At 41.2% G+C, this 27,361-nt stretch overlaps 2 protein-coding genes across 3 annotated transcripts in view; both read left to right on the top strand.

Moving 5' to 3' along the window:
• Positions 1-10,061, top strand: part of cacnb3b (calcium channel, voltage-dependent, beta 3b) — a 14,159-nt gene extending 4,098 nt beyond the window's left edge. Inside the window, exons 2-14 of one of the 2 annotated variants that reach the window (XM_005732632.1) lie at positions 2,665-2,784; positions 3,034-3,156; positions 3,277-3,398; positions 3,604-3,656; positions 4,218-4,237; positions 4,406-4,486; positions 6,370-6,428; positions 6,660-6,760; positions 6,934-7,085; positions 8,096-8,191; positions 8,292-8,462; positions 8,558-8,605; positions 8,679-10,061. In XM_005732632.1, coding sequence (XP_005732689.1) covers positions 2,665-2,784; positions 3,034-3,156; positions 3,277-3,398; positions 3,604-3,656; positions 4,218-4,237; positions 4,406-4,486; positions 6,370-6,428; positions 6,660-6,760; positions 6,934-7,085; positions 8,096-8,191; positions 8,292-8,462; positions 8,558-8,587 — 1,128 coding nt within the window. In that variant the 3' untranslated portion in view covers positions 8,588-8,605; positions 8,679-10,061. The remainder of the gene's footprint in view (positions 1-2,664; positions 2,785-3,033; positions 3,157-3,276; positions 3,399-3,603; positions 3,657-4,217; positions 4,238-4,405; positions 4,487-6,369; positions 6,429-6,659; positions 6,761-6,933; positions 7,086-8,095; positions 8,192-8,291; positions 8,463-8,557; positions 8,606-8,678) is intronic. The other variant, XM_005732633.1, reaches the window with a different exon arrangement.
• Positions 10,062-15,458: 5,397 nt separating this feature from the next.
• On the top strand, positions 15,459-24,741 carry rnd1b (Rho family GTPase 1b). The gene is made up of 5 exons (XM_005732634.1): positions 15,459-15,724; positions 16,231-16,318; positions 22,094-22,203; positions 22,327-22,461; positions 22,639-24,741. The coding sequence occupies exons 1-5, from the start codon at positions 15,605-15,607 to the stop codon at positions 22,882-22,884; spliced, it is 699 nt and encodes a 232-aa protein (XP_005732691.1). The 5' UTR covers positions 15,459-15,604; the 3' UTR covers positions 22,885-24,741.
• Positions 24,742-27,361: the final 2,620 nt, after the last annotated feature.

Consider the following 27,361-nt stretch of genomic DNA (forward strand, 5'->3'; position numbering starts at 1 on the left):
GTTTTTGTGCTCTGACTTCAGAGCATGTTGATCCTTTTTCTGAGCAAGAATCCTGACATTCCTTCACTGTCCAAATGTGTTAAACTTTTTTTTGGCAGCAATAAACATGACAGTTTACTTATTTTAATTTAAGACATGTTTTATTTTAATTAAGTTTAAAACTTTTTTATTTAATGTAAAATTATATTTTGTTTTAATTTACTTTCAAATTCTTCTGTTGCTGAATGGGCTGCATAGTTTTCATAAATAAATAATAATAATAATAATAATAAATAAATAAATAAAATTGCAATACTATCGTATCGTGCGTTAAGTATTGTGATAATATTGTATCGTGGGATGTATGGTGACTCCCACCTCTATCGCTTACGTCACTGTCATGAGACATTCTTGCAAAAAAATCACGGTTTTAGTAACGCAGTAACGCAGCGTTCCTACGGGAAAGTAACGGTAATCTAATTACCAATTTTGCAATAGTAATCCCTTACTTTACTCGTTACTTGAAAAAAGTAATCAGATTACAGTAACGCGTTACAAGTAACGTGTTACTGCCCATCTCTGCCATGATTAGTGCTTCTGTGCTATCTTTCAGTCCAGCTTTGTCCAGCCACTGGCAGGACTTCTGGATGTCAGTCACTTCCTTTATCTGCTGGTGGTACATACCGTGCAGGGGCCTGTCCTTCTATGATGGTTCCTCCTCGTGCTCCTCTTTGGTGCATTTCTGCTCCCTGAGATATTCACTGAGCACATCTTCCTGATGTATTTGTGGATGTTTGCTGCCTTATCCTGAACTGTGGTACTGACACTCACCAGTCCCCGGCCTCCTTCGTTCCGCTTAGCATACAGTCTCAGGGTGCTGGACTTGGGGTAAAACCCTCCATGCATGTTAAGGAGCTTTCTCGTCTTGATGTCACTGGCTTCTATTTCCTCCTTATTATAACAGCAGCAGGGTACCTGATCACAGGCAGGGCGTAGGTGTTGATAACCCATATTTTGTTCTACCGTTCAGCTGATTCTCAGGACTTGCCTGACCCTCTGCAGATACTTAGTGGTTGCAGCTTTCTTAGCAGCCTCTTCGTGTGGGATGCCTGTGGGATGCCCAGATACTTGTAGCTGTCCTCAGTGTCTGCAATATTTCCTTCTGGTAGCTTGATCCCCTCAGTTCTGACTACCTTCCCTCTCTTTGTTACCATCCGACTACACTTCTCCAGCCTGAACGACATTCCGATGTCATTGCTGTATATCGTGGTAGTGTGGATCAGTGAATCGATGTCTCGTTCACTCTTGTCATACAGCTTGATGTCATCCATGTACAGGAGGTGGCTGACGATTTCTCCGTTCCATAGTCGTATCCGCAGCCAGTTTTGTTGATGATCTCACTGAGGGGGTTCAGGCCTATGCAGAACAGCTGTGGGGACATAGCATCTCCTTAATAGGTCCCACACTTGATGGTGACTTATGCTATGGGCTTGAAATTGGCATCTAGTGTTGTTGGCACATCCCCATTGAGTTCCTGATGAAGGCTCTACAGGTCCTGTTGATCTTGTACAATTCTAGGCATTCCAGGATCCATGTGCGGGGCTTCGAGTCACAGGCTTTCTTGTAATCAATCCGGGCACTGCACAGGTTGGTCAGTCTGGTCTTGCAGTCTTGGGCGACTGCTTTATCTACCAAGAGCTTGCGTTTCATTCCTCTGTTATTCCTGCCAATTCATTTCTGTGCCCCTGCTCATGTATCGACCCACGTGCCTGTTCATCTTAGCCACTATGATGCCTGACAGGAGCTTTCAAGTGGTACTAAGGCAGCTTATTGGCTGGTAGTTGGATGGGACCGCTCCCTTCTGGGGGTCCTTGGAGATCAGGACTGTCTGGCTTTCAGTTAACAATTCTGGGTGTGTTTCATCCATTAGCAGTCTGTTCATTTGTGCTGCCACTTTAGATCCAATAGCTACTGAGCATTGACGTTGTGGGTTGCGTCCTTCTCCCATATGCTCTTCCAGTATTGCTCCATCTCCAGGTTTGCTGGTGTGGTTCTCATATTGTTCCCCTGCCTCTGAGCGTATACCTTGGATGGTTCTGTGGAGTACAGCTGGTTTATTCTCCTGGTTTCTATTTCTGTGTTGAAAAAGCTGTGTTGTATTCAAGACTTTATACAGTACTGACAGTATGATTTTAAATTGTAAAGCAGTACCAGTGGTAATAGTCCTATGTTGTTGTTGTTGTTTTTGTTTCATTATAAATCATATCCAGACATTGGATATAAGTCTGGATATTGCAGCATGTGTTATCAAAATGCTTGGTTGAAAATTGGACTTTTGCCAATGTATGGTGTGCCAGTCTGAGTGAATAAATAGACAGCAAGGTCGTGTTGCTTGTTAGTGTTGCAGCACTCGTGTTCATATTCCCCTGGGTGACATGCTTTGGAAAGCTGCAGAAGAAGAAACCCAGGCGCAGAAACAGGTGAATAGTAAGGAAAGAAAAGGGAAGTACGGAGGTCAATGCGTAGATGATGATCTATCTGTAGCTGAATCCGCAACATATGAGCTAAGTCTGTGTTTTCTATGCCGTGAGGAATTCTGAACAGCTGCTTCCAGGTACCTTATTGGGCTGATTTATGTCTTCTCCACCTGCTTTAAGACTTTCCTTCCTTTCCTCGTTCACTCAGGGTTCAGCCGATTCCTACACTAGTCGACCCTCTGATTCCGACCTGTCCCTGGAGGAGGACCAGGAGGCGTCTCGGCGTGAAGCCGAGCGCCAGGCTCAGCTGCAGCTGGAGAGAGCCAAGGTGAGAGCCTCAAGGTCAAAGGTCAATTATTGGCTTTAAAATCACCTCTACCTCCACAGGTACAGCAATAAAGTCCTGAGTCATGCTGAAAGCTTGCGTTCCAGTCGACCACTTTAGTCTTTATGTGTGTAAGGGTCTACAGAACTAAAACTAATCTTCAGATACAAATTTTGCTGAATATTAAAGAAAAGGTCATTCGATATATTGCCATAGATCTTATTTGTTTTGGGGGGGTTTTGTCGTCCACAGGCTAAATCAGTAGCATTTGCAGTGAGAACCAATGTGAGTTACTGTGGGGCCCTTGATGAAGATTGTCCAGTCCAAGGTGCTGCAATTAACTTTGAAACCAAAGACTTTCTGCACATAAAAGAGGTGAGAGCCATTACAATTCTGCATTTGTACATGGTTTACAAATAAAGTAACAATAAATATTTACTCTGATTAATGTTAACGCATCTTGCATCATGAGAGGTGTCTTTCACTGTTACACAGAAATACAACAATGACTGGTGGATTGGTCGGCTGGTGAAGGAAGGGGCAGACATCACTTTCATCCCCAGTCCAGTCAAACTTGAGGCCATGAGGATAAAGCAAGAGCAGAAAGCAGCAGCTAGGTCAGAGATTACGCAGCTCTGAGAGACCTCTCTGTTTTTCTGACGCTGTTGTCCTAATTTTAGCAGCTTCCTCTGCAGCACACTCTTTGAAAAGTTATTTTATTACTTCTGCTCATATGTTGCTGTGGTTTGGAGGTCCTTCTTTCTAAATTGCCTCCTTAGGGGATCCACGCATAATGAAGCTTTGCATTATGTTGCTCCACAGGAAAGGAGGGAACGCGTCATCCGGAGGCTGGAGGTCCACCCCTCCATCTGCAGGTGAGAGAGACTGAAGGAGTCCCGCTGTCATGTCTGTCTGTCAGGCCTTCAAGCTGCTACTGAGTCAGATTTGCGTACAGGGACTATTTCTGGGCAAAAATGTGACCTTCAGGGAAAACACGTGTTTACAAAAATCTTTTTACTATAGAGTTTTACTTTAAATCAAACTGAAGTTCAAAAGTTATTTGATCACTGCTGAATTTGGATCAGAGCTTCCTGAATAACACACAGTTAACAAAACTGTGCAATTGTGAAGAAAAACTCGAGTGAATGCAAAAAAAAAAAAAAGCCCAGATTGTTATTGTTCTTTTTTTTTAAATAGTTTTATTATTTTCAGTTTATTTCCAGAGTGGGGTTACTCATTTCTGTTTAGTCTGTATAGTTTAAAAATGTTTTACTCTTGTTAGCCCAGTTAGTAACTTGCAATTTTGCTAAGTGGAATCATAAGCCCCTCCACTCCACTTTCACAAACACTGGACACGCCCCTGCTCATCACTAATTGCAAGAACCCACTTAGCTTTTCGCCTCTTTGCTCAATGTTCATTCTGTTTGTTTTCAAAGCCAAACAGAAGCAGAAACAGGTATGTTGGGGTATTCATCTGTGTATCACTCTGCTCCGATTATTTAATTTAAATGTTTTTATTAAATTTTTATAACTTTAAAATCTATCTCTGTGATCGTGTATTACTGTAACTTCCACATATCGTAATTTTCATGACTTCCACACTGTCTGCTTGTTGCCTGTGCAGACTGAACATGTTCCCCCATATGATGTGGTCCCTTCAATGCGGCCGGTGGTCCTGGTGGGTCCTTCGTTGAAAGGCTACGAGGTGAGTCAGCCATCAGTACTGTTCTTCAGTTATTTGGGCCTGGTTCTGTTTAATCTTGTGTTTTGATGCATGTAAATTAATTTGATTTAAATATTAAATGTATTTTTAGAGATAGTTTTTTATGTATTTTTATTATGGACAACACATTTGATCACAGTTGCATTTTGGTCCAGTCAGAAAATATAGCAATAGCTATCTGACAAATTGATGCAAAGCAAAAACGACAAATTTCAGCAATAGTTTGGCCGTCCTTTAACTTTGTCTCTAGTGTGAACATTTATGAAATTTGAGATTCATGCTGCTCATGATGAGTCATTGGCAGGTCAAAATCTCACTTTTTTGCTGCAAACATTATGATGTCCCAAAGTAGCCTCTGCTGTAAAATGTGTATAATTAGTAAACTCGCATTGTTATTATGAGCACATTAGTATGCTGACACAAGCAGTTAGCTGAAAGTACCAGTGTGCCTAAGTGCAGCCCACAGAGCTGCAATGTACCATATCGCTTTTCCAGAAAAAGACAAATAAGCTATTCTGAGGCATTACTTAATGTTGCAGTAATCTAACTAGGAATTAGCCAATATGTGAAGCCTTTCATTCACTTTGCTTTTATTAACAAAGAATAAAAATTAGGAAATTAAGCAGGAAATTAAGCAATAATATTTACTGTAACTATATGTTAAACGTATTTAGATGTTTGAGTTATTTCCAGCTAGTTTCTGCTCTTTTTCTCTTCTGGATTCCCTTTCTAACATGAGTTTAATCAGGTGTGGATTTTCTGATCCAGTAAAAATGGGGTGTTTGGCTTCCATTATCCCATGAACACTTTTACTAAGCCGCAGTCCCACCCTGATGAAATTAAAGGGCACACAGGAGGCATCTTAGATCCATCTGAGAGCTACAGAACTGCATGTATGCCCCTTTGCATTAGCCACACCATGTGTTATACTCCCATACTGAACAGACACGCACACACACACGCACACACACACATGCACACATCACAGATGAGACATACGAAAACCCACTGCAGTCAAAACGAAATAATGTCAGAATGCATCAATTTCGATGACTCGGTGGATGAATATGTGAGGCATGTGCTTCAACATTTTCTCCCTGCCTTGCTCTTTCCTCTGTGGCGGTGCAGGCTATGAGCCAAGCTGTTTGTTTTGTGTGTGTGTGTGTGTGTGTGTGTGTGTGTGTGTGTGTGTGTGTGTGTGTGTGTGTGTTGAAATATTTATGCGTTGCTCTGGTAATGTGCTTTGGGGATGCTCCAGTGGTGAATGCCAGGCTGCCTCTTTCTCTCATTCCCTCACATTCTCTTTCTCTGTGCTCCGTCTCTTGTGTACAAATTATTTTCGGCGACTCATCAGGGTTCTTCGGCACTGTCTCTCCTCCTTTCCACTCCTTTGCCTTCTTTCCCCATCTCTCTGTTTCAGTGTGGAAGCTTCATCCTCTACTCCAAAGGCCATTCATTTTTCAGGACTGTTTGAAAATAGACTGCTTCACTTCATCCTGGCAGTGCACAAACATCATTGTGCCACTCAGACATCCAAGTGATTTAACACTGAAAAAAGAAGGACTGTAATGCTGCTCATTTTTATCTGTGCTGACTCTTCTGTCTCTTTACAAAGCTATAACTGATTGGTCTTAAAGCTAAAAAATCCCATCACTGTCCTTCCAGCTGTTTACAGCTTCATTATAGTGTGTGACAGCTGTATTAATCCTCATTTAGTGCAGACACTTAAAGTCAGGTGTCACTAAAATCAGTGAAACATGCAAGAAATACTAAAGAGCAAGACGTGTGCATGAGTGAATGCATATTTCACAGCCCTTTCTCTCTCACAACGTCCCTCACTTATCTTCCTTGTTTCTGTTTCCTAGGTAACAGACATGATGCAGAAAGCTTTGTTTGACTTCCTAAAGCACCGATTTGATGGCAGGTGGGTAACGGCTGTCTGTGTCACTCTCTGCAGATGCAGAGCAGCGTACAGTAACGCTATGTCTGAACTGCCGAGCTGCTTGTGTGTTTCTGCATTGCACGTTTCGTGCTCGAAAGCACACACGATGACGATGATTTATTTTTAGTTGCAAGCGAGAAGGAGCACGAGCTCGTCTCCTCCTTTGAAATGGAACAGTTGTGGATGTGGTGTGATAAGATGCTTCTTGTTTAGGATCACTATTACCCGGGTGACCGCTGATCTGTCATTGGCAAAGCGCTCAGTGCTGAACAAGAAAGCCATAATGGAGAGATCCAACACACGCTCAAGTCTGGGTGAGATTTAGAAAAAAAATTTTAAAAACTTGTCTTTGATCTTTTTTTGCTCAATAAAGATGGACAGATGGATGCTAAAAATAGATGCCCCTTCTGTCTTCAGTGACAGGAAAACTTAAATAAGTGATGCAGCTCTGTTAAAAGTGGCTTATGCAACTCTCTGCCATTCACAGCTGAGGTCCAGAGTGAAATAGAGAGGATCTTCGAGCTGGCCAAGTCTCTTCAGCTGGTCGTCCTGGACGCAGACACCATCAATCACCCAGCACAACTCCTCAAAACCTCTCTGGCTCCCATCATTGTCTACGTCAAAGTCTCATCACCTAAAGTAGAGTACAATCCTCAAAGCTGCCTTTCTGGTCATATTCTGGATTCTGAGCAAACCAGTGGTTAATTAAACCTCTGTGGTAATATTTAATTATTTAAATATTTGCTGGTTCCCAGCATCTGAGGGATCGTACACAAAATGCCTTGTTTTAGATGGTAAATGACGTACATGGTTGGATGGTTCTCTCCAGGTACTCCAGCATCCTCCAGCAGTCCAAAGCAGTCCATGCAATTAAGAGTTAGGTTAATTGGTTTTTGTAAATGACTCCTATGTGTGAATGGTTCTCTCTCTGTGTTGGCCCTGTGACAGGCTGGTGAACTGTACCCTGTCTCTCGCCCAATAGTAGCTAAGATAGGCTCCAGCCTCCCTGTAAACCTGAATAGGGTGAGAGGAAGAAGATGGATGGATAAATGATTGGATGGATAAATGATAACAGAATTAGAAAGTTCAACTCGGAAGGTTTTAAAATAGTACACTCCCCGTACAGATTAACATTTGTTTGAAGGAGCTCAAAAGAGGCAAATCAATGAGGAGAAATCATTTGGAAGAATTGAAGAGGAATTGAGACTTTGATGACTCATAATGGCAGAACAGAATCCCAGCAGTGATAGGATTTAGAGCACTGAGTGACTCTGAGTGGGAGATGGGGGGGAAGTGGGTTGCACAAATGAGAGTCTGAAAGGGAGAATGAAAGAGAGCGTAGATTTAAACCACACAGAGTGGAGGCTGATTGGCTCAAATAAGGCAGGTGAGAAGATGATTGGACTCGAGTAAAGATGTCAATATTGAGACGGACAGCACGGAAAAGAGGTAGACATGGAAACAGGAAAGCAGGCAGATGAGTGATTACAGATCTTTCTTACTGAACGTACGCATGAGCGTTATTTAAACAATTTCTGTCTGTAAGGGGTGTGTCTAATGCGGTTAAAACTGATAAATTAATTGTATGATATTAAATTAAAACCATGCTCGTTCATTTTTTGTGTGTGTGTGTCTGAATCATCTGGCAGGTTCTTCAGAGGTTGATTAAATCTCGAGGGAAATCACAAAGCAAACACCTCAATGTCCAGATGATGGCGGGGGACAAGCTCGCTCAGTGTCCACCTGTATGTCACGTTATGTAATTAAATGATATTTTAAAAGTTTAAAAAGTTTTCATTGAAGGACTTTGTATAAGTTTTCTCTTATCATTTTCTGAATCAACAGGAGATGTTTGATGTCATCCTGGATGAGAATCAGCTGGAAGATGCATGTGACCACCTTGCAGAGTACCTGGAAATTTATTGGCGTGCTACGCACCTCCCCTGTTCTGCCCCAGTGAATCCCTTACTGGACCAAAGTGTGATAACTCCACCTTCTGCTAACTCCAGCCAACAGGTAAGAGGAAAAAGAAACTCCTCAGGTGGTGCTTGATTTACTACTTTCGGATGCATTATTAATCACATATCCTTTGCTTCCTGTGTCCACTCTAGTTTTCTGAGACTCAAGAGTTGATAGAATGAGCACTACTTCAGATGTAGGTGAGATGAAACTTACTTTTCTGGATCTGCTATCATTACCGTCTCTTGAAATTTGCCCCTTCGACCTCTGCAGGAGCAGCTTGTGCTGTCAGCTGGGGTCAGACAGTCGTAGCGCACAGGGACCAGGGCACCACCAGGGGGCAGCAGCAGTCCTCGTCTCTCCAAACCTGGCCACCACCTTCTCCAGCCACACCTGGGCCAAAGAAAAGAGGAAAAGCAGAGTATGGTGAGAGAGAAGGAGCAGGAGGCTGGTGAGCTGGAAGGAGAGAAGACACAAAAAAGAGGAAAACAAGAAGAAGGAGGAGAATGATTTGATCAATGCTGCAACAGAAGAAGGAGCCTCCACCTTACTGCTGCCCCCTCGGCAAAAGCTCCCTGCTCCCACTACCACGCGACAACTCAGGGCCAATTTCTACAGCTCCACGTGCACTGGTATTTCAGAAAAACAGTGTAGCAGTGCAGTTACAACTCACTATCTGCCCCCTTTCTCATATTTTTCTCTCACCGTGACCTTAAACCTGTACCTCACTCCCCGCTTTTACATTTGAAGTCACGTCTCCCACCTGACAAAGGTGCGCCAGCCTACGTTTGCTCACACAGGCAGATTCGCCTCTCACTGTAGCTACATCACACACCTGTAAAGTTCAGAGGAAGTTAGCCTACAGTCCTGTAGCATAGCAAAGCTACCAGTGTAAAACCTATACACCCTCCCAACACAGGGTTCCAGGGGGTTTGTGTCTGATACACGCCACTTAAAGAGGGTGACAGAAAATCAGCTTTGTATGTCTTCCATCTCTGCAGCTCTCGATGAGTTGTCATTCCAAATGTTTAACCAAATGTTTTCTCTACAGCACAAATGCAATGTCAGAGGCATCATGTTGTCACTTATGTTAGAGGACTCTTACTTTCCCTTACTTGCAGCTCCTGTTTTATGTTATTCTTTCTATTGACCTTTTTACTGTAACTGTTGTTACTACTGTTTATAATTCGTAAGCTCACTCTCAGTGTCACTGATTGCATATCTGTACACAACAGTGATGCTGAACACATGTATAACAAGCACAGACATGCACAGACGGTCTATATGCATCTTTGTCACAGCTATGAATGTATAAACGCTGGTCCACTGGCTTAGGAAGGATTACTTATAATAACTGTGGTTTGCAGATGATTGGAGGCAAAACCCGAAAAGGTCTGTTATCACATCTAAATATCCTAAATGCTTACACTTTACAAAGTTTGACTGTATTTACATGATTTTCCTACCCCAAAGAAAAAATAGTTTGTAAAATTGTTTTATCCTCCCAGAAATAATTGATCACAGATAACCCATGTTTAACATGAGCTATTCCACAACTGCTCCTGACTTAGGACTAACTTCAAAATGTTCATTAAGATGGTTTGAAAGTAAAACTTTGGAACCAATGAGCCAATAATAATAATAATAATAATAATAATAATAATAATAATGATAATAATAATAATAACAATAATGATAATAATGATAATAATAATAACGATAATAATGGAAATATTAGAAATGAGAAAGATTAATGATTTCCAACAACATCTGTAGACAATTAACAATTACATATTACCTCAGTGTGTCTTCTGAACGTGGTGCTTGGTGATTGTAGCTCTAAATTACAATAAGCGCATCACCGTAAGCTACGCAGCCAGGAACATGGTCATTTATTTATTTACGTCCAATATTTTGCTGTTACTCTCTGTCAATATAGCGTCAGCATTAAGTTGCTCTGGGAATAAGAAGCTGTGGACACTCACTACACTACACCACTGAGAAGACTTCATCTCCTCTACAGGAACAAGATCTCTGAGCACATGAACTGATTGTAAAGGTTTACTTCCTAACAAGCCTGGGAAAGTATTTTATTATCACTGGACATGAGGGTGACCTCTGGTGATGTATTTACATTAGTACCAGGTCTTATAACCATTATTACTTATTCTCTGCCCACATAGCAGGATATACATTATATATATGCATAGACTTTAATCAAAAACATGTCAGATTTCATGTGCGTATACAACCACCAGTGTTCTCTTTTCTGCATCCATTTCATGTCTTGCATTGCTCACAAAAATGAATGCGTCTCAGTAAGCACTTCAATAATCGCATTAATGCAACTGCTTGTGTCATTTAAAGCAACAGAATTCTGCTAACATATCATACATATAAATAATCGAATATATGTGCATGATATATTGTATTCCTGTTTCATCAGAAGGGCTTTTTCAGATCAGCGTCACATGAGCCGTTCACTCTTCAGACTAAATCTGCGCGACCTATGTAACCACTTACATATGCATTATAAAGGCTTAAATGTAAATACTGTATATTAAATATGCAGATACTATTATTATTAGCAGATTGCACAATAACAGAAAAAGCTGACAGGTTTTAACCAGTACACAATTCTATAATCAGCGCCTCAGAAAGCATGTGTTTATATGTAATATCCTCTTTCTTTCTTTTTTTAAAGAATGGTGCACAGCTTATATAGGACCACTATTAAGGTTGCTTCCACTAACACCCTGATTCATTTCTGAAGGGCCAGGTTTGAGATACATAACTTCTACTTGATGAAACACAGAGAGCACAGTACCTTCTTTCGATAAAACCTACTCAGCTTCTCCTGTTGCTTAATTTTTATTGCAAGAAATTTATACAAAAGTCAATTATACTTCTTTGGTTTTCCAAAGCACAATTTTTTACAATTATCATTTCCTATTGCGTTTCACTTGCCTAAATTCTGTATGCAATACAAAGTTTAGCATCAACGAGACACTAGCTGAGACTATCAAAATATCTCCTCAGTTAAGATGGAGTATAATTGCACTACTATTATTTATACTAAACGTTATGCTGTATCCACCTCCAATACAGAGGAAAAAAACTGTTTGGCCTAATGATGATGTCAATGTTTCTCATCGTTTCTGACAAGTCTGCAAGATAAATGATATCCAACAGTGTCTGATGATGATGTGTAATGGGTGCATCTTTTGTCAATAGCACACGAGAAGGAGGAGGTGAATAAAAAAAACATTTCATTAACGTTTGTGTGTGCCATGTGACTTTTCATCAGCGATTCACAAAACCACCAACAGAGGGCAGAAGTAGCATTCTAGCTATCTATGCAACAAACAAGATGCAGTTTCCCATTTTGACATCAATCAAACAAAATTGAGACAAACTGAAATTAAAGTTGTGAGTCTGTCCTCCAGCCACCCCATAGCACTGCCCAACTACACTACTGGACTAATTGCAGATGAATGTGAGGAAGAAAAATCTTGTGGAAATCTTCTACTATATAAGAAAGTTTCTTCCCTTAGTTGTACCTTGGCTGAGACACCCATGTTTAGCATAGTAAGAAGGGGTGGGAGGGGTCATAACAAATTTAACAACATATTCCGGATCTCTATAATCAACCCACACATACTTTTGCATCATTCACTGAAAAACAATCTACTAACATAATTTATATAAGTACTAATAAGCCACTTGTTTTGTTCATTATGACCTGTGTTTCCTATGTAAGCAATATATTATTGTATTATTCAATTAAGCGTCACTAGGGAGGCTGGAGCCTTTCCCAGCTAGCTGGGCGAGAGGCAGCCTACACCCTGGACAGTTCACCAGGGTTAACACAGCAGGGCTAACACGGGATTAGAGTTAGAAACAAATCTGCTAACATTGTTCATATACATGTTATTTGGAACATGATCATCTTTTACCATTGGTCCAGGGCTTACAGTACCCTGGAAAGGTCTTGAGGCACCCCTCATTTCTTTCTGTTTTATTAGCAAAAACTGGGAAATAGGCTCAGTGTATGTGTAAACATACATGGAAACACAGTCTATAAGGCAAAAACAGACTTTTTTTTATTCTAATGAGACTGAAAGTCAATGTTTAGTATGGACATCTTTAACAGCTAACATCTATTCTTTAACACAGCTCGATCGGTCTTGTAGGCAAGTTTCCTTGTCATTTCTTGAAGACGTCTTCGGGAAAAGTCCTCCAGCCTTTGAGTCCATTCTCTTCTATAATGATTCCACACTGCATCAGTATTGAGGTCCAGACTCTGGGGAGGCCGATCCATGACTGGAAATGTTCTATTGGATGTTTTTCTTTCCAGGTTTGCATTTAGTAAACTGGCAGTGTGTTTGGGCTTTTGCCAGTCACACTCTTTGCATGTTGACAACCTTGACCTGCTGCTGATTTTGGGCTCTGTTCTTGTGTAATTTGCCTTTTCTCTCTCATTGCCTTCCTTAAGATGAACTTCTTGACAGCCATCCTTCCACTGCAACCATTCGTTATGAGGCTTCATTAAGCAATGTATGGATCATCAGGCCCCGTGTCATGTTCTTGCTGGATTTTTTTCTTATTTATCAAGAACATGACTTTCAATTAGTGTTCATCTGCTATGGATTGTTTTTCAAAGTATTTTGTACAGGCTACTAGTAACAAGGTGACTAAAAATACAATTTCAAATCGGTTCTTTTCTAAATATTTTGTTATGTTTAGACACAAGATTGGTTAATCCCTTGATTTAGGTGATCTTTATATTCAAATGATGCACAGATCACTGTTAGGTGGCTTAACAAACAAACAAGAAAAAAACAGCCAGGTAAAAGGACTGGACTCAAAATAAATGAAAAAGCAAAGCAGGAAAACCTGGAGCTCTCTCTGCAGTACTGTGTACAGTACTCTATAAAACCATATTTCACGAACTGACAGATTTATATAACTTCCATATTTGATCGAATCGATGCCTATTTACAGAGAGACTCAAAAAATGCAAAATGATGCTTAAAGTGTGTTAATTTGATGCAGCACATGTTAAATTTATGCCAGACCTCCGGGGTTACAGCTCCATCTGGTGACGATTTTGTGGCAGAAAAATAAATAAATAAAATCAGAATCTTGACTCATCTTTTGTTTGTTTTTCTGGGGCTATTTGTAGACTGCCGCCACTCTCAGTCTGTTGATTTAGCTACCAACACTGTCACCCAATACATCAAGGTGTGATAGCCTAAAGTGTCAATGCTTCCTGCAGTCAGCCTCCTCCTACCTCCCTTCCTCATCTCCCTGTACCAGCCATATTGGAAGGTGTCACTTTATGCCTGATGATTATTCACAGCCACCTGTCTCTGTCCCATCAGAGGGCATCTGTGGTGATCACACAGACGTCATGCTGCAGTTAGTTTAGAAGGGTTAGAGAGAGTTCGTAACCTGCAACTTTTCTTTTTCATACTTTCTGCATCACTGTATCTTATTTACCGATCAGTGGGGAAGTATTTTTTAACTGACCTGTAATTAAATATTTAAAATGCAATAATTATGTATATTGATATTGCTCTAGTTGTAAGTAATGAAGCTTAGAGGTTTTACATTGTTTCTACTGGAGTTGCTGTGTTGTTGGATTAGTCGAAAACACACATTTTTATCGTGGAATACAAGTTTATTACTTGCCCTCACAGTTATTCTCACCCCTGCCTTCCTTTAGCCTGATTTCATAGCTTCTCCTGTTATCTAAGCAATACAAGATTTTTAGATAGATTTTTCTTTAACCCTTCAAACTCTAAAAACACTAAAACTTCAATTTATTTGAGCAAACCTCACAAACCAAATAGAGAGTACTACCTGGTCAGATGTGATCAACGGTGGGAATGAAAGGCTAACAGCATCATAGAACATTTCCCCCTGCAGTCACATCCTTTATTAACAACCTTATGTGTGATGGCAGCGAGACACGTTAGGCTGTAAAAGACAAGGCAGCTCGACGGATGAATGATATGAGCTGTTTGTGAACAAAGGCAAATTGCTTTGACCCACTGGGTCAAAACTGAAAGAGCTGTGATTGGCAACAGTAAGTAAATTAGCCAGGAGGTCGCCAGACAAAGAAGAGGGAAGTTAATTGACTTTTATCTTTTAATTTCCCCTTTCCTAACAACGAGGCGCTGTTTCCATACAGTAATAACCTCCAGGGTGTGAAAGTCAGCTTTTGCGTGTTTCCAGGGCTTTGAGAGACCAGGCCTCTGACTTGACCCTGTGGGAAGCCGATAGATGGTCACCTCAGGGAGCCTCACACCGTCCCACCGCATGTCAACATGATGACATTACTGAGTAACCACACAGACAAAGGTCAGACCTTTGATCGGTAAACAATCATTCCAACGTTGCGCCATTCCCATCTATCAATCAGTGCTTTCAAAATGATGTTTGTACTATTACACTTATATATAATATAATAGTGTTAAATAACAGACAGTCAAAGATTATACATAATTTGCCCCACAAAGGGGGAAGAGATGTTTTTTTTTAAATAATAATTTTTTAAAATACATTTTTTTAATTTAAAAAAAAGGCCGAAGGAGACGTGTTTGCTAAATAAATGTGACTTGACTGAAGTGCAAATCAAAATAAACTAATAAGCAGGGAGAGCCCCATTGTTCTCAGCCAGTGGTGCTATCGATTCAGCCAGTCGAGTCAATTTAATAAGTCAGTTTGTGACAAGACACACAGGTGACAAAACAACAGTCTGCAGGGGGTGGCTGCAGATTACACTGTTCTTTAATCTTCTATGTTAAAAAATAAAACTATGTAAACCGATGATTGCACAGGGAGATTACAATTTTTTAGTCCTACTCGTGGACAAATGCGTCTAAATCTATTACACTTTCTTTCTTGCACAATAATCTTGGAAGTATTTCGAGATATCTGCTGTCACATCCTCCCAGACAGAATAACTCGAGTGCAGTAAAGGGAGCCTGTGGAATGTTGCGCTCCTATTGGCTGCTGCTTGCCTGTATAAAGAGCCGCAGTGGCAAATTCAATCAGATCAACTGCGGGCATCCTTCGAGAGCGAGACACCGGGTTTCTCAGTCAAGCTGGGACAACAATTGCTGGGCTGTTCTGCTGTTTCTTTGTCTTTCCCTTTTTCTGCTAAATAAATCCTCTGGAGCATTGTTGGGATCATGAAGGAAAGGAGAAATACACAACCGCTGGTGGTGAGATGTAAACTGGTTCTTGTGGGAGACGTTCAATGCGGAAAAACGGCGATGTTGCAAGTCCTGGCGAAGGATTGTTATCCAGAGGTATGCAAAAATGTGACTCGTGTTGAAGTAAAATATATGAGCAGAAAAGTCTGCCCTGTGTTCTCTTGACAATCGCGGTGTTGGGTTTTCATCAAATGATTTGGAAACGGCACGGAGAAAACAGTGCGTCTGTTGCGGATAGTGACATATTGCTTGCGCATTTCCTAAAATGTCTTGCTTTTAAGTTTATTTCCTGTTTACTGACCTTTATATCATCGGTAGCATTATTGTTTCATCATGTGGTCAGTGGAATTATGTTCTCTGCGCATTCTTAGCTGGTGCTTTCCTTTCACAGTGGCCTGCGTTGAATATCTCCTGCAGCTGCAGCGATTAAAGTGATTAATTGATCCGAAATTCTATCAAATTGAGAAGAGATATAGATTTGTCTTATTGTTTTATTGGTCAGTGCGTGTGTTTTGTGTATAGCACTGATTAGTTAACTTCCATTAGCTGTAGCTGCCTGACAACTCCCCACTAACGGCACCGTGTTGCTAATTGCTCCCCAGACCTACGTGCCCACGGTATTTGAAAACTACACAGCCTGTCTGGAACTGGAAGAGCAGCGAGTGGAGCTCAGTCTGTGGGACACTTCAGGTAACCGATCACCTTTTCCGTGTGCATGTGGTGTGTGATCTGCAGTCCTGCTTGCCGCACTGAAGAGGATTTGGCAATGCCGCGTGAATGTAATGAGTGTTTGTTTTTGCTGGAACACCAGTCTCTGTATTTTTTCCCAGTTATTCATTTTCGTCATGACATTTTTTTTTATTTTGGAGCAAGAAAATGGAAACATTGTGTTGTTGTTAAACATTGGTAAAGACTTAGGGAAGGGCCTTATAGTCTATTCCCCCCTGTTGATGCAGAGGTACATGGGATGTGTACTTGTTGAACTATATACTCTTTCAAATCTCCCATTTACTACAAATTAAATTTCCTCCGATATGAAGTGTCCCCCTTTTTTTGGATGTGTCTGGATGTAAAGGACTCTGCAGATCTACAAGTGCATTTTTGTGCCAAGTGTGTTGCAGTGGAAAAACTGGGCAGAAAAGACTGATTATTCCGCCTCGCTTGTTTTTAATGCTGACTCCGTGCATCATATGTTCATTTACACTAAGCGTGAAAAAGAGGGTCAATGTGTCATTGTAGATCTCCAGGGAAATCTGCTGTTCAGAGTGTTGACCTGAATACTGCGAGCACAGGTCTGCAGCACCTGTTTGATTCCCTTCATGCTCGCTGCACAATAGTTTCTCTCGCCAGGCCACATTCCTCTCCGTCCACACTCCTGCTGCAGCCTGACTAGGTCACACTGGCAGTACAAGTGTGTTTATTTATTCATTTTTGTGCACACGTGTGTCTGTGTACAACAGATCCTTTATATAACAGACCCATTTGTATGAGATGATGCAGTATTTACTGTGCTCTCATATTTTTTTTCCCCCTCCCATTATCACAAAGCGGCAAAATGAGGAGAAAAGTGAGTGTAATTCCGTCCCCAGACCAAATCCCGTTTTTTAATCCCAGACTGTGGACCTTTGGTCTGGCCAGCAGGAGTGGGCCTGGTGCCCAGGGATGATGGGCACACAGAGCTACATCCTGTTGAGCAGGACAGTTTTTCTGGAGCAGACAGATAGGAGGGAGCTCAAAAAACTCTAGTGACCTGCATTCCCCCTCCATATGCTGCTCCAGGTCAGCCACTCAAACAGCATGATGCAAGGGATTAAGACTGTGAATGGGACTGCTGGGCAACCTCTTCTGACTGACCCAGTGAGTTTGTGGCTCTTTCTTTCTTTCACTTGAGCGTTCCCTTTGTTGCTCCCTCTTTGCTACTTTCTGGCTAATCTGCATAGATTGCCACTCCCTGCCCTTTACCAAACACCTATGGCACAATTCAATACCAAGTACAATATGCACGTGCATAGCAGACTATTTGAAAATGGGCCAAAAAAAATAAAATCTATTTTTATTCACAATAGATTTGATTTAAAAGACCTGCCCCTCACACTCTCAGAGGAGACCGCATGTGGTCCCCTTCCCCCTCATCTTTTATAGATGACTCTTTTATCACAGGTATCTGCTGTCAGGCTCATGGTGATGGGTGACAGGCAGAAAGGGGTATTTGTTAGCCACACCGCACAGTTTCCTCTCTTGTGCTGTAATTTGCTCTAATTGCGTGGAGTTTGTGCCACCCTGGCCCACACCACACTGAGACGGTCTCCTCATTATCCCAGCTCCCCTTCATTGATTGCACTGACCTCATCACTGGCTCCACATGGCAGGCGGCTCCTTCTCTCAGCTCCAATATGGATTTACAGTCTAAAATCAATCCGCCAGTTTTAACCAGGCTTATCTGATCAGGAATGCTGGGGAAAAGGGGAAAGAAGGGAAGCTGAGCTCTGTCTGGTGTAGCACACAGATAGTGAAAATAAATCCCATTAAGATGTTGGTGTGTAATTTATTTCAGGTTTAATGATGTTGCTGACGAAGCCTTGAAGTTCAAGATCGTACTGTGTGTGTGTGTATGTATATATAATCACTTATTGTATGATGTATACATAAGACTGACTTGGAATGAATCCAATGTCCATTTAAGCTGATGAAACACTCTGCTGGATTGTAAAAGGGGGCATTTTTAATATTTAATTGTCATGTTGATGACCATATGTCATGTGATTTCTCTAATAGGCACCCAGTTTGTAAAACTTAGGTGCTTTTTAGAATTGTAAGCAGGTACAGTTTAATTCCTCCATCTTTTTCCATCATTGATTTATCAGTGATCTATTTTTTTATTAGTAGTGTTTAGCTTTGCTAAATGTTTCATGGACTGTTGTCCAACAATCAGCTTACACTAGCTGAGAAAAACAGGCTATATTCTCAAATGTTTCCTTCCTTATTTTATCCAAATCAACATTTCAGGGTTTTTAAATCAAACTCTTTGATGTTGGACTTAATTTTCTTAATCCAGTGTCATCAACTATGATGATGTCAAAGTAAAGCTTGTTAGCAGAACATATAACGCTTAGGAAAAAAGCACCTCCTTCACCCTGCAGGGGGCTTCAGCACTAATTCTGACTGGCTTATGTGAATCCAGGGAACAACTGCTTGATGCAATATAATATGTTTTTTGGAGCGTGCTGTGAAGTCCGTAGTCCTGCGGCAGCACCACAGCTCCCAGTCGGCTGAGTGTGGGTGGAGGCGCAGGACTCCTCTCGTCCCCATATCTGTGAGTCATCCCATCACTGGATCATTAATCTGTCTGACCTCCGCATTTTCGTAGTGAGAGGAGGAGTGCTAATGATGAAAACAGGCTATGTCACTCACTCGATTTTAGCACACATCCACAGACACACAGTTATACTCTCGCTCGGGCAAACACAAAGCCGATCCTCCCCTCCCCCACCTGTAGCCTTCAACACAAGGGCCTCCGTCTTCAGCCCTGTGAAGCCTACATCCACTTAGGCCCAATCCTCACCTCAAACACTCAGATCTGGGCACCGCACCATCAAGACGGATGAAGTTCAGCTCAGCCACAAGAATTTGGTTATACTCCTTTTTCTTTTCTGCCTCACTCTCCATGTTTTATGCCTCAGAAACTCTCTTGTATAAGAGGCATGCAAGGAGGAAAGCCATAATTTGGGCCATGCTTATAGGCGCTGCATGAGCACCCAAACCATTGTGTGGTTTGCTGCAATGGAGAAAGGAAGGGAAGAGAGTGAAACAGACAGATAGCAGTAACCTGTGATATTACACTGCAGGGGGTGAGGGATTAATGGCAGAGGAGGTCTCTTTGTGATATGGCTCAGTAGGGTATACTTTGGCTCCCGCTCTTCTTTTTCCTGTGGCTTTTTCTTGCCACAATAGTAACAGCTATTTCTTCCAAGATTAGAAACTAGGCCCTGGTGTGTAAGGAAAGTGCTGCCGAAGCTGCGCCTATGCCAAGTAACATGTTACGGGGGGTTTGAATACTAATATTGAGGTGCTGTATGTTGCTGTAAGTACAGTATGTTTACTGATTTGTGCATTGTTTGTCCAACACAACAAATAGAAGTTTTATTTATATGTGAGGACAATAGTAACCAGAAAGAAAGAAAGGTGGGGGAGGCTTAGATGTCCTTTGCATCCCCCCTTCCATCTTGGCAGGCTAATTGATTTGTCAGCTTTAAAAGCATCGGCTCTCGGACCTCTGGTGTAGCCTTCCATTGATTGTTGCATTTCGATCAGTGGCCATTTAATGCAGAATCACATCTTGTTTGCTGGCTCTGTGATAACCCCTCGCAGGAGATTGAAACGATTTCTGGAGCACCCGACCTCTGACTTTCCCATTATATACCTCACATATATGGCGTGGCACAGAAACTCGTAATATTAGTGTCTCTAATCCTTCTGATTTTAACATGTGTGATTTTTAACATGTGTGACATGACATATGTCTCAAATTCTTCAAACACAAAGTTGTGTTTGTGGCTTTTCTGCTACAATTAGGTGTATGTGGTGTAAAAGCGATGGTGTTTTCTTATATGTGACATCTGTAAATAATTTAATCAAATTGTCTTTTTTTTTTTTTTTTTTTTTTTTTTTTTTTTTAACTCAAGAATAGAAAAAAGTCATTTTTATTTCTAAAGGCATGGAAATGGAGCTGTAACGCAAGCATGTTCCTTTGTTCTTTTGCAACAGTGTTTACTTTCTTCAGGACATTGAGTCCTGAGGAATTTCATCACAGCTTCTCATTATTCCACTCACGGCACCCGGCAGCTGGCAAATTCAGTTTTACCCTTTGATAATGTGGAAAATCATTAAGTATTCATAAGCACATATCCGTTTTTGTGTACACATACATGCACGCATCTGTGTTTCATGTGCTTTTTTTTAAATGTTTTCTTCTGCTGCATTGTTTCTGCACCGTAAATCAATTAGGACGGTTGTGCAATGAGTTATTACACAGACTGCTTGTGTTATCTGTAGCTATAAAAGGAACGCTGAATCCCTTTTGGGATTCACACAGACTAAAGTAAACATGTTAATCCCATTGAGCAGCCCCTCTTCTGTTTCATCTGATAAGGGACCAGATTCACCTCTGCATGCATCTGAATTTAAAAAGTGTGCGTCTGTGTTAGCGCTTGTGGTTCCGGCGCATGTGAATCATTTTGTGTGATGGGCGTATGTCTGTGGTCCCAAACTCTGTCGCAGAGAAGAGGAATGTCCCCAGCAGTAGGTGGGTGGGCCGCTAGTGGTGTAAAATGATTGAGTGGCAGTTAAGGCGAGCCTTTACAGAAAGCCAGGAGGAATGCCTGATGTAGATGGTGGATTCCAAGTCTGTTGCTGTGGTAACAGAGGGACTGGAGGTATTGCTTGCCGAGCAGAGGATTTTTGGGGGGGTGGGTGGCTTACTTAAGGATTCTGAGCATGAGTGGGAGCGTCTGCCTGCCCCGAGCCCTGCCGTTCCACTTGCGTAATCTACTGCAAGAGAAGATCAATGAGGATTTAGTGCTCGATTGTCATCTTCACTTCTAAAATGCCAGCCAAGAATATAGGAGCAGCAAAAGTAGCAGTTTTACCAACAGCAAAGCGGAGCTCAGTGGGAAGAAGTGATGCCGCGCACACCTAACTTAAGCAGATGATTTCTCTTGCTCTTCGTCTCCTGCGAAATCTTCTTTTTTTTTTTTTCTTTTCTTTTTTTACCAACTTCCTGTTCTCACAGCTCTTGGAACTGGCCTAAATTAAAAATGAAAAAACAAATTGCTCTAAACTTGCATGTATACACACTTTATATTACAAATGTAGCTTGAAGCATTGCACATTTAAGATGGATACTTAATTGATCCCACAAGGGAAATTATTGTGTTACAGCAGCAGGATAAAGAATAAAAATGGCACAGCCTACAATTAACAACAAACAGATGCATATACTGTTATGTATGTATAAATTTTGTATAACAGTCATTTTTAATAAAACAATGAAAATTAAATAAACATGAGGTTACATTAAAGAAGAGAGAGATATTAGTGCAAATCGCATTAACAAGTAATATGTAAAGTGTAAATCTAAGAAACATACTTTTACAGTTTTCTGTACCATCAGATGTTAAATAACCTGCACAGCAAATGTGTTCATTCACACCTAACTATGGCTATGCAGGAGTTCTCTTTTGTCACACAAACCAGCAATATGAAGTTACTATTAATTGACCTGGCATATTAAAGAAGACTAGACCTGGTTAAACAGCAGCAAAACTGGAAGTTTCCTCTTAAAAAAACATGATTAAAAATATTTCTGAGCATCCAAAAGTTCTAGGAAATGTTTTATGGAATGCAAAACTACTTTTGTCTACATTTTCATAGTTTGTTATAACATTGCTCTCCTCTCTCTCCTGTAAGGTTCTCCGTACTATGACAATGTGAGGCCCTTGTGCTACAGTGACTCAGATGCAGTTTTGCTGTGTTTTGACATCAGCCGCCCAGATACTGTGGACAGCAGTCTGAAGAAGGTAATGACTTAAGGTCACTTTACTTCAAAGTCCTATTCTCTCTTGTAGCCTACGGTGACTCCAAAGTGTATTAACAGACTATTTGTCACCATACACCAACTGATCACCTTTTTGGGTCCGCAGTGGAAAACTGAAATTCTGGACTTCTGTCCAAGCACACGTATTTTACTCATCGGCTGTAAGACCGACCTTCGCACAGATGTCTGCACACTGATGGAGCTGTCCAATCAGAAGCAGACTCCAATCACCTATGAACAGGTGAGACAAAAGAAACAAACGAAGATCCATGTGTGTGTGTGCAGATTTTTACAACTATGCCTTTCCTGTAACACCCGTCCCAAAGGACTTGTCTCCACACTATATCACAGGAAAAAATTAAACGGCACCATTGAAGAATATCATGAACAGTATCGGTTATTGCTTCATTTATTGCAGGGTTCTGCTATGGCTAAGCAGCTGGGTGCAGAGGCTTATCTCGAGTGCTCGGCGTTCACCTCGGAGAAGAGCATTCACAGCGTATTCCGCACCGCTGCGATGGCCTGCATCAACAAGCTGCAGCCTCTCCCGAAGCCCAGCCCCACCCGACGCCTCTCCAAAAGACTTCTTCACCTGCCCAGCAAGTCAGATTTGATCTCCACCACCTTCAAGAAGGAGAAGGCCAAGAGCTGCTCGGTAATGTGAGTGGAGACCTCTTGGGTTACAGTCCTCACATTAAACCCACATCCCCTGCGTCTTTGGTCTCGGGGAAGGGGGGGTGGGCACGATGGTTTTATCAGGGTTACCTGCTGAATCCTTCCCTCACCCCCCCAAGAAACCAAACACCACTCAGAAGAGGTGGACACTTCGCTGTCCACTTGCTCCTGAACCTTTTAGTGCACCTCCATCCTTTTCCACTGTTTATTTTTTGTTTGTTTGTTAGTTTGTTTTTTGCTTTCGAACAAACAATATCAGTCGAGGTTTGATCACCAAGCTACCATTTTATTTTCACCTGTGAACAGTATGCAACTACAATGGTGTTACATCTGTCTAATTTTGCTATCTATAGGCACATGTTGATTTTGTCCGAAATGGAAATGTGCAACGTGTGACGTTTAATCTTGTGATGTAAATGCCTCTCGGAAAATTCAGTGGATATTTTTTTTTAACTCAAAAAATAAATCTAGCATGAAACCATCAGGAAATAGCAAAAATCCTGTACATCCCTCTTAGTAAGGTGTGTGGGGTGTGAAATAGCGTGTCACTGGTTTCCCCATTTACTGGAAGTACATAGAATAGATGTACAGGGAGCAATGGGACAAACCGTGAGAGCTATTACATAGAGAGATGTTCTTATTGTCTCAGCAGGGATGAGAGCAGGGATGAGAGCAGTGAGCACAGGCTGCTGTGCTTACAGCAGTCTAGACTATGCCAGCCTGCATGGATTCTCGATGCATGGCTGTGTAGCTCTGGATAGTGTTGCTCTGCAAGCTTTCAGTGGAATAACTGGAAGATGCTGAAGAGGCTCCGTGTACACAAAACGACTGCAGAAATGCGGAACGGACACAAAATATAAGCAGAGGTTTAGCTGGACTTCCAGGGTGTCTTTTATCACTGCTGGAGTCTGGTGGGATAGACACATTTAATTGCTCTTGTGGTGACCAGGAGCTTAACCACAGTCGGTTCAATGTTGAGCTTAGCTTTGCTTAGCCTGTTGATTATTGAACCGTGGCTGGTTATCGATACGAGTTCAGGTGTTAGGAGGCAAATCTAAAAAGAATAAGATCACTCCTACATGGAAGTCAGACTGACCTGAAATGGTTTGTATTTTCAGACACTCTTCAGTAAAAAATCTGTAGCATTGCATTGTTGACAGTTTTTCAACAATTCTCAAATGGTATGCAGTTTTGAAAAAAATGCCTTTCATATTGAGTTCCCAGAAGTCAATGAGATTTTTGAATACTGTAATTACTGTAATATGCCTGGACTCCTCACATTTGCATCAATGCAATGTAGCACCCTCAACTTGATTCAATTCTTCCAAAAGGACTGATTTTTGTTTTGCACACACTTGTAAAATCTGTTCACATCCAATAAGCAGCACTTACTGTAGGTTACATTGCAAAAAACAAAGGGAAAAATCAGATGCTTTTCTGAGCTTAAATCTTAGGCTTCATGGTTATGTGTGTGTGCAGCATCGATCTCTGTGCTTCTAACCATAAAGCAATAACGATTTAAGTGCTTTGTGATGCAAAAGTAACCTGCGTGGCAATAACAACGCAGCTTTGTGATTACTGTCATGCTATAAGTGCTCCATGGATCGACATGTTAGAGATTGTTTCAATCTCCGCTGTACAAAAGGCTGCTGATATAGCCCCTCCTTCCCCCTGTGTAAGTGGTGATCGGTATATAGAAAACCAAGGACGGCGTTTGCGCTATGAACTAGATCAGAGTATTCCAAACAAGAAGGAACAACATGCTATTTGAGTTGTTGCTGTCAGCTCAACATAATCATAATAAAACCACTGAGGCAGTATGCCTCAAGTGAATTGTTTATTGTTTTTTCAAATTTGAACTATACATTAAAGTCTAGCAATTATTCATCAAGGGCTAGTGTGGGTGGAGGGGGGGGGGGGATAATGTGGGACTAAGGAGAACAAGTAATCAAACTGCACAGGCTGGCCCTGTCCAAAGAAAGCTATTTTTCCATTCTTTGTGTGCGCGTGTGTGTGTATATTTTTATGTATTTAATGGCCTGATGTGAGTCTCCGTGCTGTTTTTGAGATTTTTCTGAAATGGCTGCTCTGTCTGTACGGAGCTGTGGACTGCCCCTGGTAGTTGGAGGAACTTAAAGTGGCGATTTGCACAAAGGCTTCCAGTTCATGGTCACACACAAAATTCCTCAGCATTGCCTAGCAACAATTCAGCTCAGAAACACAGAGACTGGCTCTTGGGTTGGTTGTGTGGACAGATAGGGTTAGCTCACAAGCAGACATCCCCACATCCATTATTACTGCATCGTTTAAGCATTTACTGCGTAGCTTGTTTAAAAAATAATTAATAACAAATAAAAATAAAAAAATCTTGATATTTTTCTCTGGGTTTTTCTCTGCCAGGCCTTCTGATGATGGTTTACATGGGCGGCTCAATGACCATGTCAGTTAATATGCAGCCTTTGTGTTGTAGTCAGTGTGTGGTAAAAATGGTGCAGTCAAACTCCTAAGCATGTCCTATTAAAGTTGTACGATTGTACATACCGTCTCTTGTTTTATAGTCATTGTACAGCATCTTCGAGGGTGTCTGATGGAAGTATTGTTGCTGATGTGATTTATTTATTTGGTAGCTATTTTGCTTATATTTTTTTCTTTTCTTTTTGTTTGTTTGATTGACATGTACATTTGTTTGAAATCTTTTTTCAAAAGTTGACTGTTTTGGTTTTTTTTGTTTGGTTTTTTTTCTTCTTCTTCTTTATTGCTGTGTTGAATAAAGCTTGCCCTGTTTGGCATCCTAAATTCACTGTTCTTGTTATCTATTTATTTATTTATTTATTTTTTTTTTTTTATCACTTGCTTATGAAACAATACACTACACTAGACATCTGCTCAGTATCTCCCCAGTCACGTCTGCAGGAAGTGAGGTGCTTATCTTTTCCACTCAAGCGACGCTAATAATTCCTTTAACAGGCTCTGTGTCACTGCCTCATTAAGGATAGAGTAAATTTATATCAGGATGATGGCGGATTACTGTCATTTTCCATTACCACAATCCTGATCTTAGATCTTAGTTACCGTTCAGGGAATTATAGCCAGAGTGGGGGAAAAAATGTAAATAACACATGTTTACCTGCATAAGTAACATGTTGGGATGAAGAAGGAAAGATTCTATCCTATTTTAATTAATTGAATCAAGTTATGTGACGGTGTTTTGTTGTTGTTTTTTAAAGGCTGCTTTTATCTGCTCTCGTCCATCTTCAAATGCACCACATCTGGTTGCTGCCAGCTATGGAAGTGTCTCAGATGAGCTCAAGCAAGCCAGCCAACACATATGCCCTCACATTTTCTATTCTTATCTGTAAAATGCAATGCCATCCTCACAAAATGTTCATAAACTTTATCTGTTTGGTGTTTTACACCTATAGTGTAAAGTTCTAAAGTTGTTGTTTAATGGAAAAAAAATTCCCGGAGCATCTGTAGAGGATTGTGGTAAGAGTGGCAAGACTGAACCAAAGGAGATGTGGACTGCCAAAACAAAACAGCGGATGAAGCTCATTTAAGCATTCAGTAGAGGTGATCATAGCTGCAGTCAGGTGATGGAGTAGACATCTCTTTCATGATTCAATAATTATCAGAAAGGTGACTGGTTGTAAGCAAAACAAGTCAGACCCCCATTGCCGTATGAAAGCGGATTCTAGCCGTAATGGGAACCATGGTTTCCTGAATACGCAGAGCAACAGGAGCACACCAAATTACGTGGTAAGGCTTTTTCTTTCTTTCTTTTTACTATTGATAAAAGACATTCTTGTGTTGAATTTCTAAAATGAACTCATCATAATGACTTGAAACATTTTTTTAAAAATGACATGAAAATGAACCTGAGCTGTCCTGAGGTCAGCTTAGCTCTTGCGGCTTTTTTATTTTTTTGCTAAAAACAAAGTGAATTATGGGCTGTCACTAGGGGGATTGCTAGAACACCTGAAATAGAGGCAGACATTGTACACATGCCGACACAGACACATTGGGTGTGAGGACATGTAAATGGGCCACATACGCTGGAAGTCATAGTAAATTAGGCCAACATCTGGCTAGGCACAGAGAGTTCCCTTACCCACTCAGCTGTAGTATGTACCGCGAGGGCTTGGTGAAGGAGAAGTGGCACAGTCCAGTGCATTTTTAGGATCAACCCTGGCACTTCGTTGAATGTCTGCCATCTGCAGCTACCTTGGAGGGGTTCTTTGTCTCCAGTACAAACAGTGGGTCACTTTGACCAAGGATTATTGTGTTGCCATTAACAAAAGTTGGAGAGGGAGCGCTCACACAAACCAATTTGCTGGGATGTGTAACAGTGAAAATCAATCCACATTGCAATTAAATTCAAAAGAGAAGCATCATCATATCGTACACCAGCCATGCTGCCAAACAGCTCCAAGCCACTGTGGCAAGGACTCGACATATCAGACTTCAAG

Source organism: Pundamilia nyererei, unplaced genomic scaffold (genome assembly GCF_000239375.1).
Source record: "Pundamilia nyererei isolate P.nyererei 1_Seehausen unplaced genomic scaffold, PunNye1.0 scaffold00047, whole genome shotgun sequence".
Classification (NCBI taxonomy): domain Eukaryota; kingdom Metazoa; phylum Chordata; class Actinopteri; order Cichliformes; family Cichlidae; genus Pundamilia; species Pundamilia nyererei.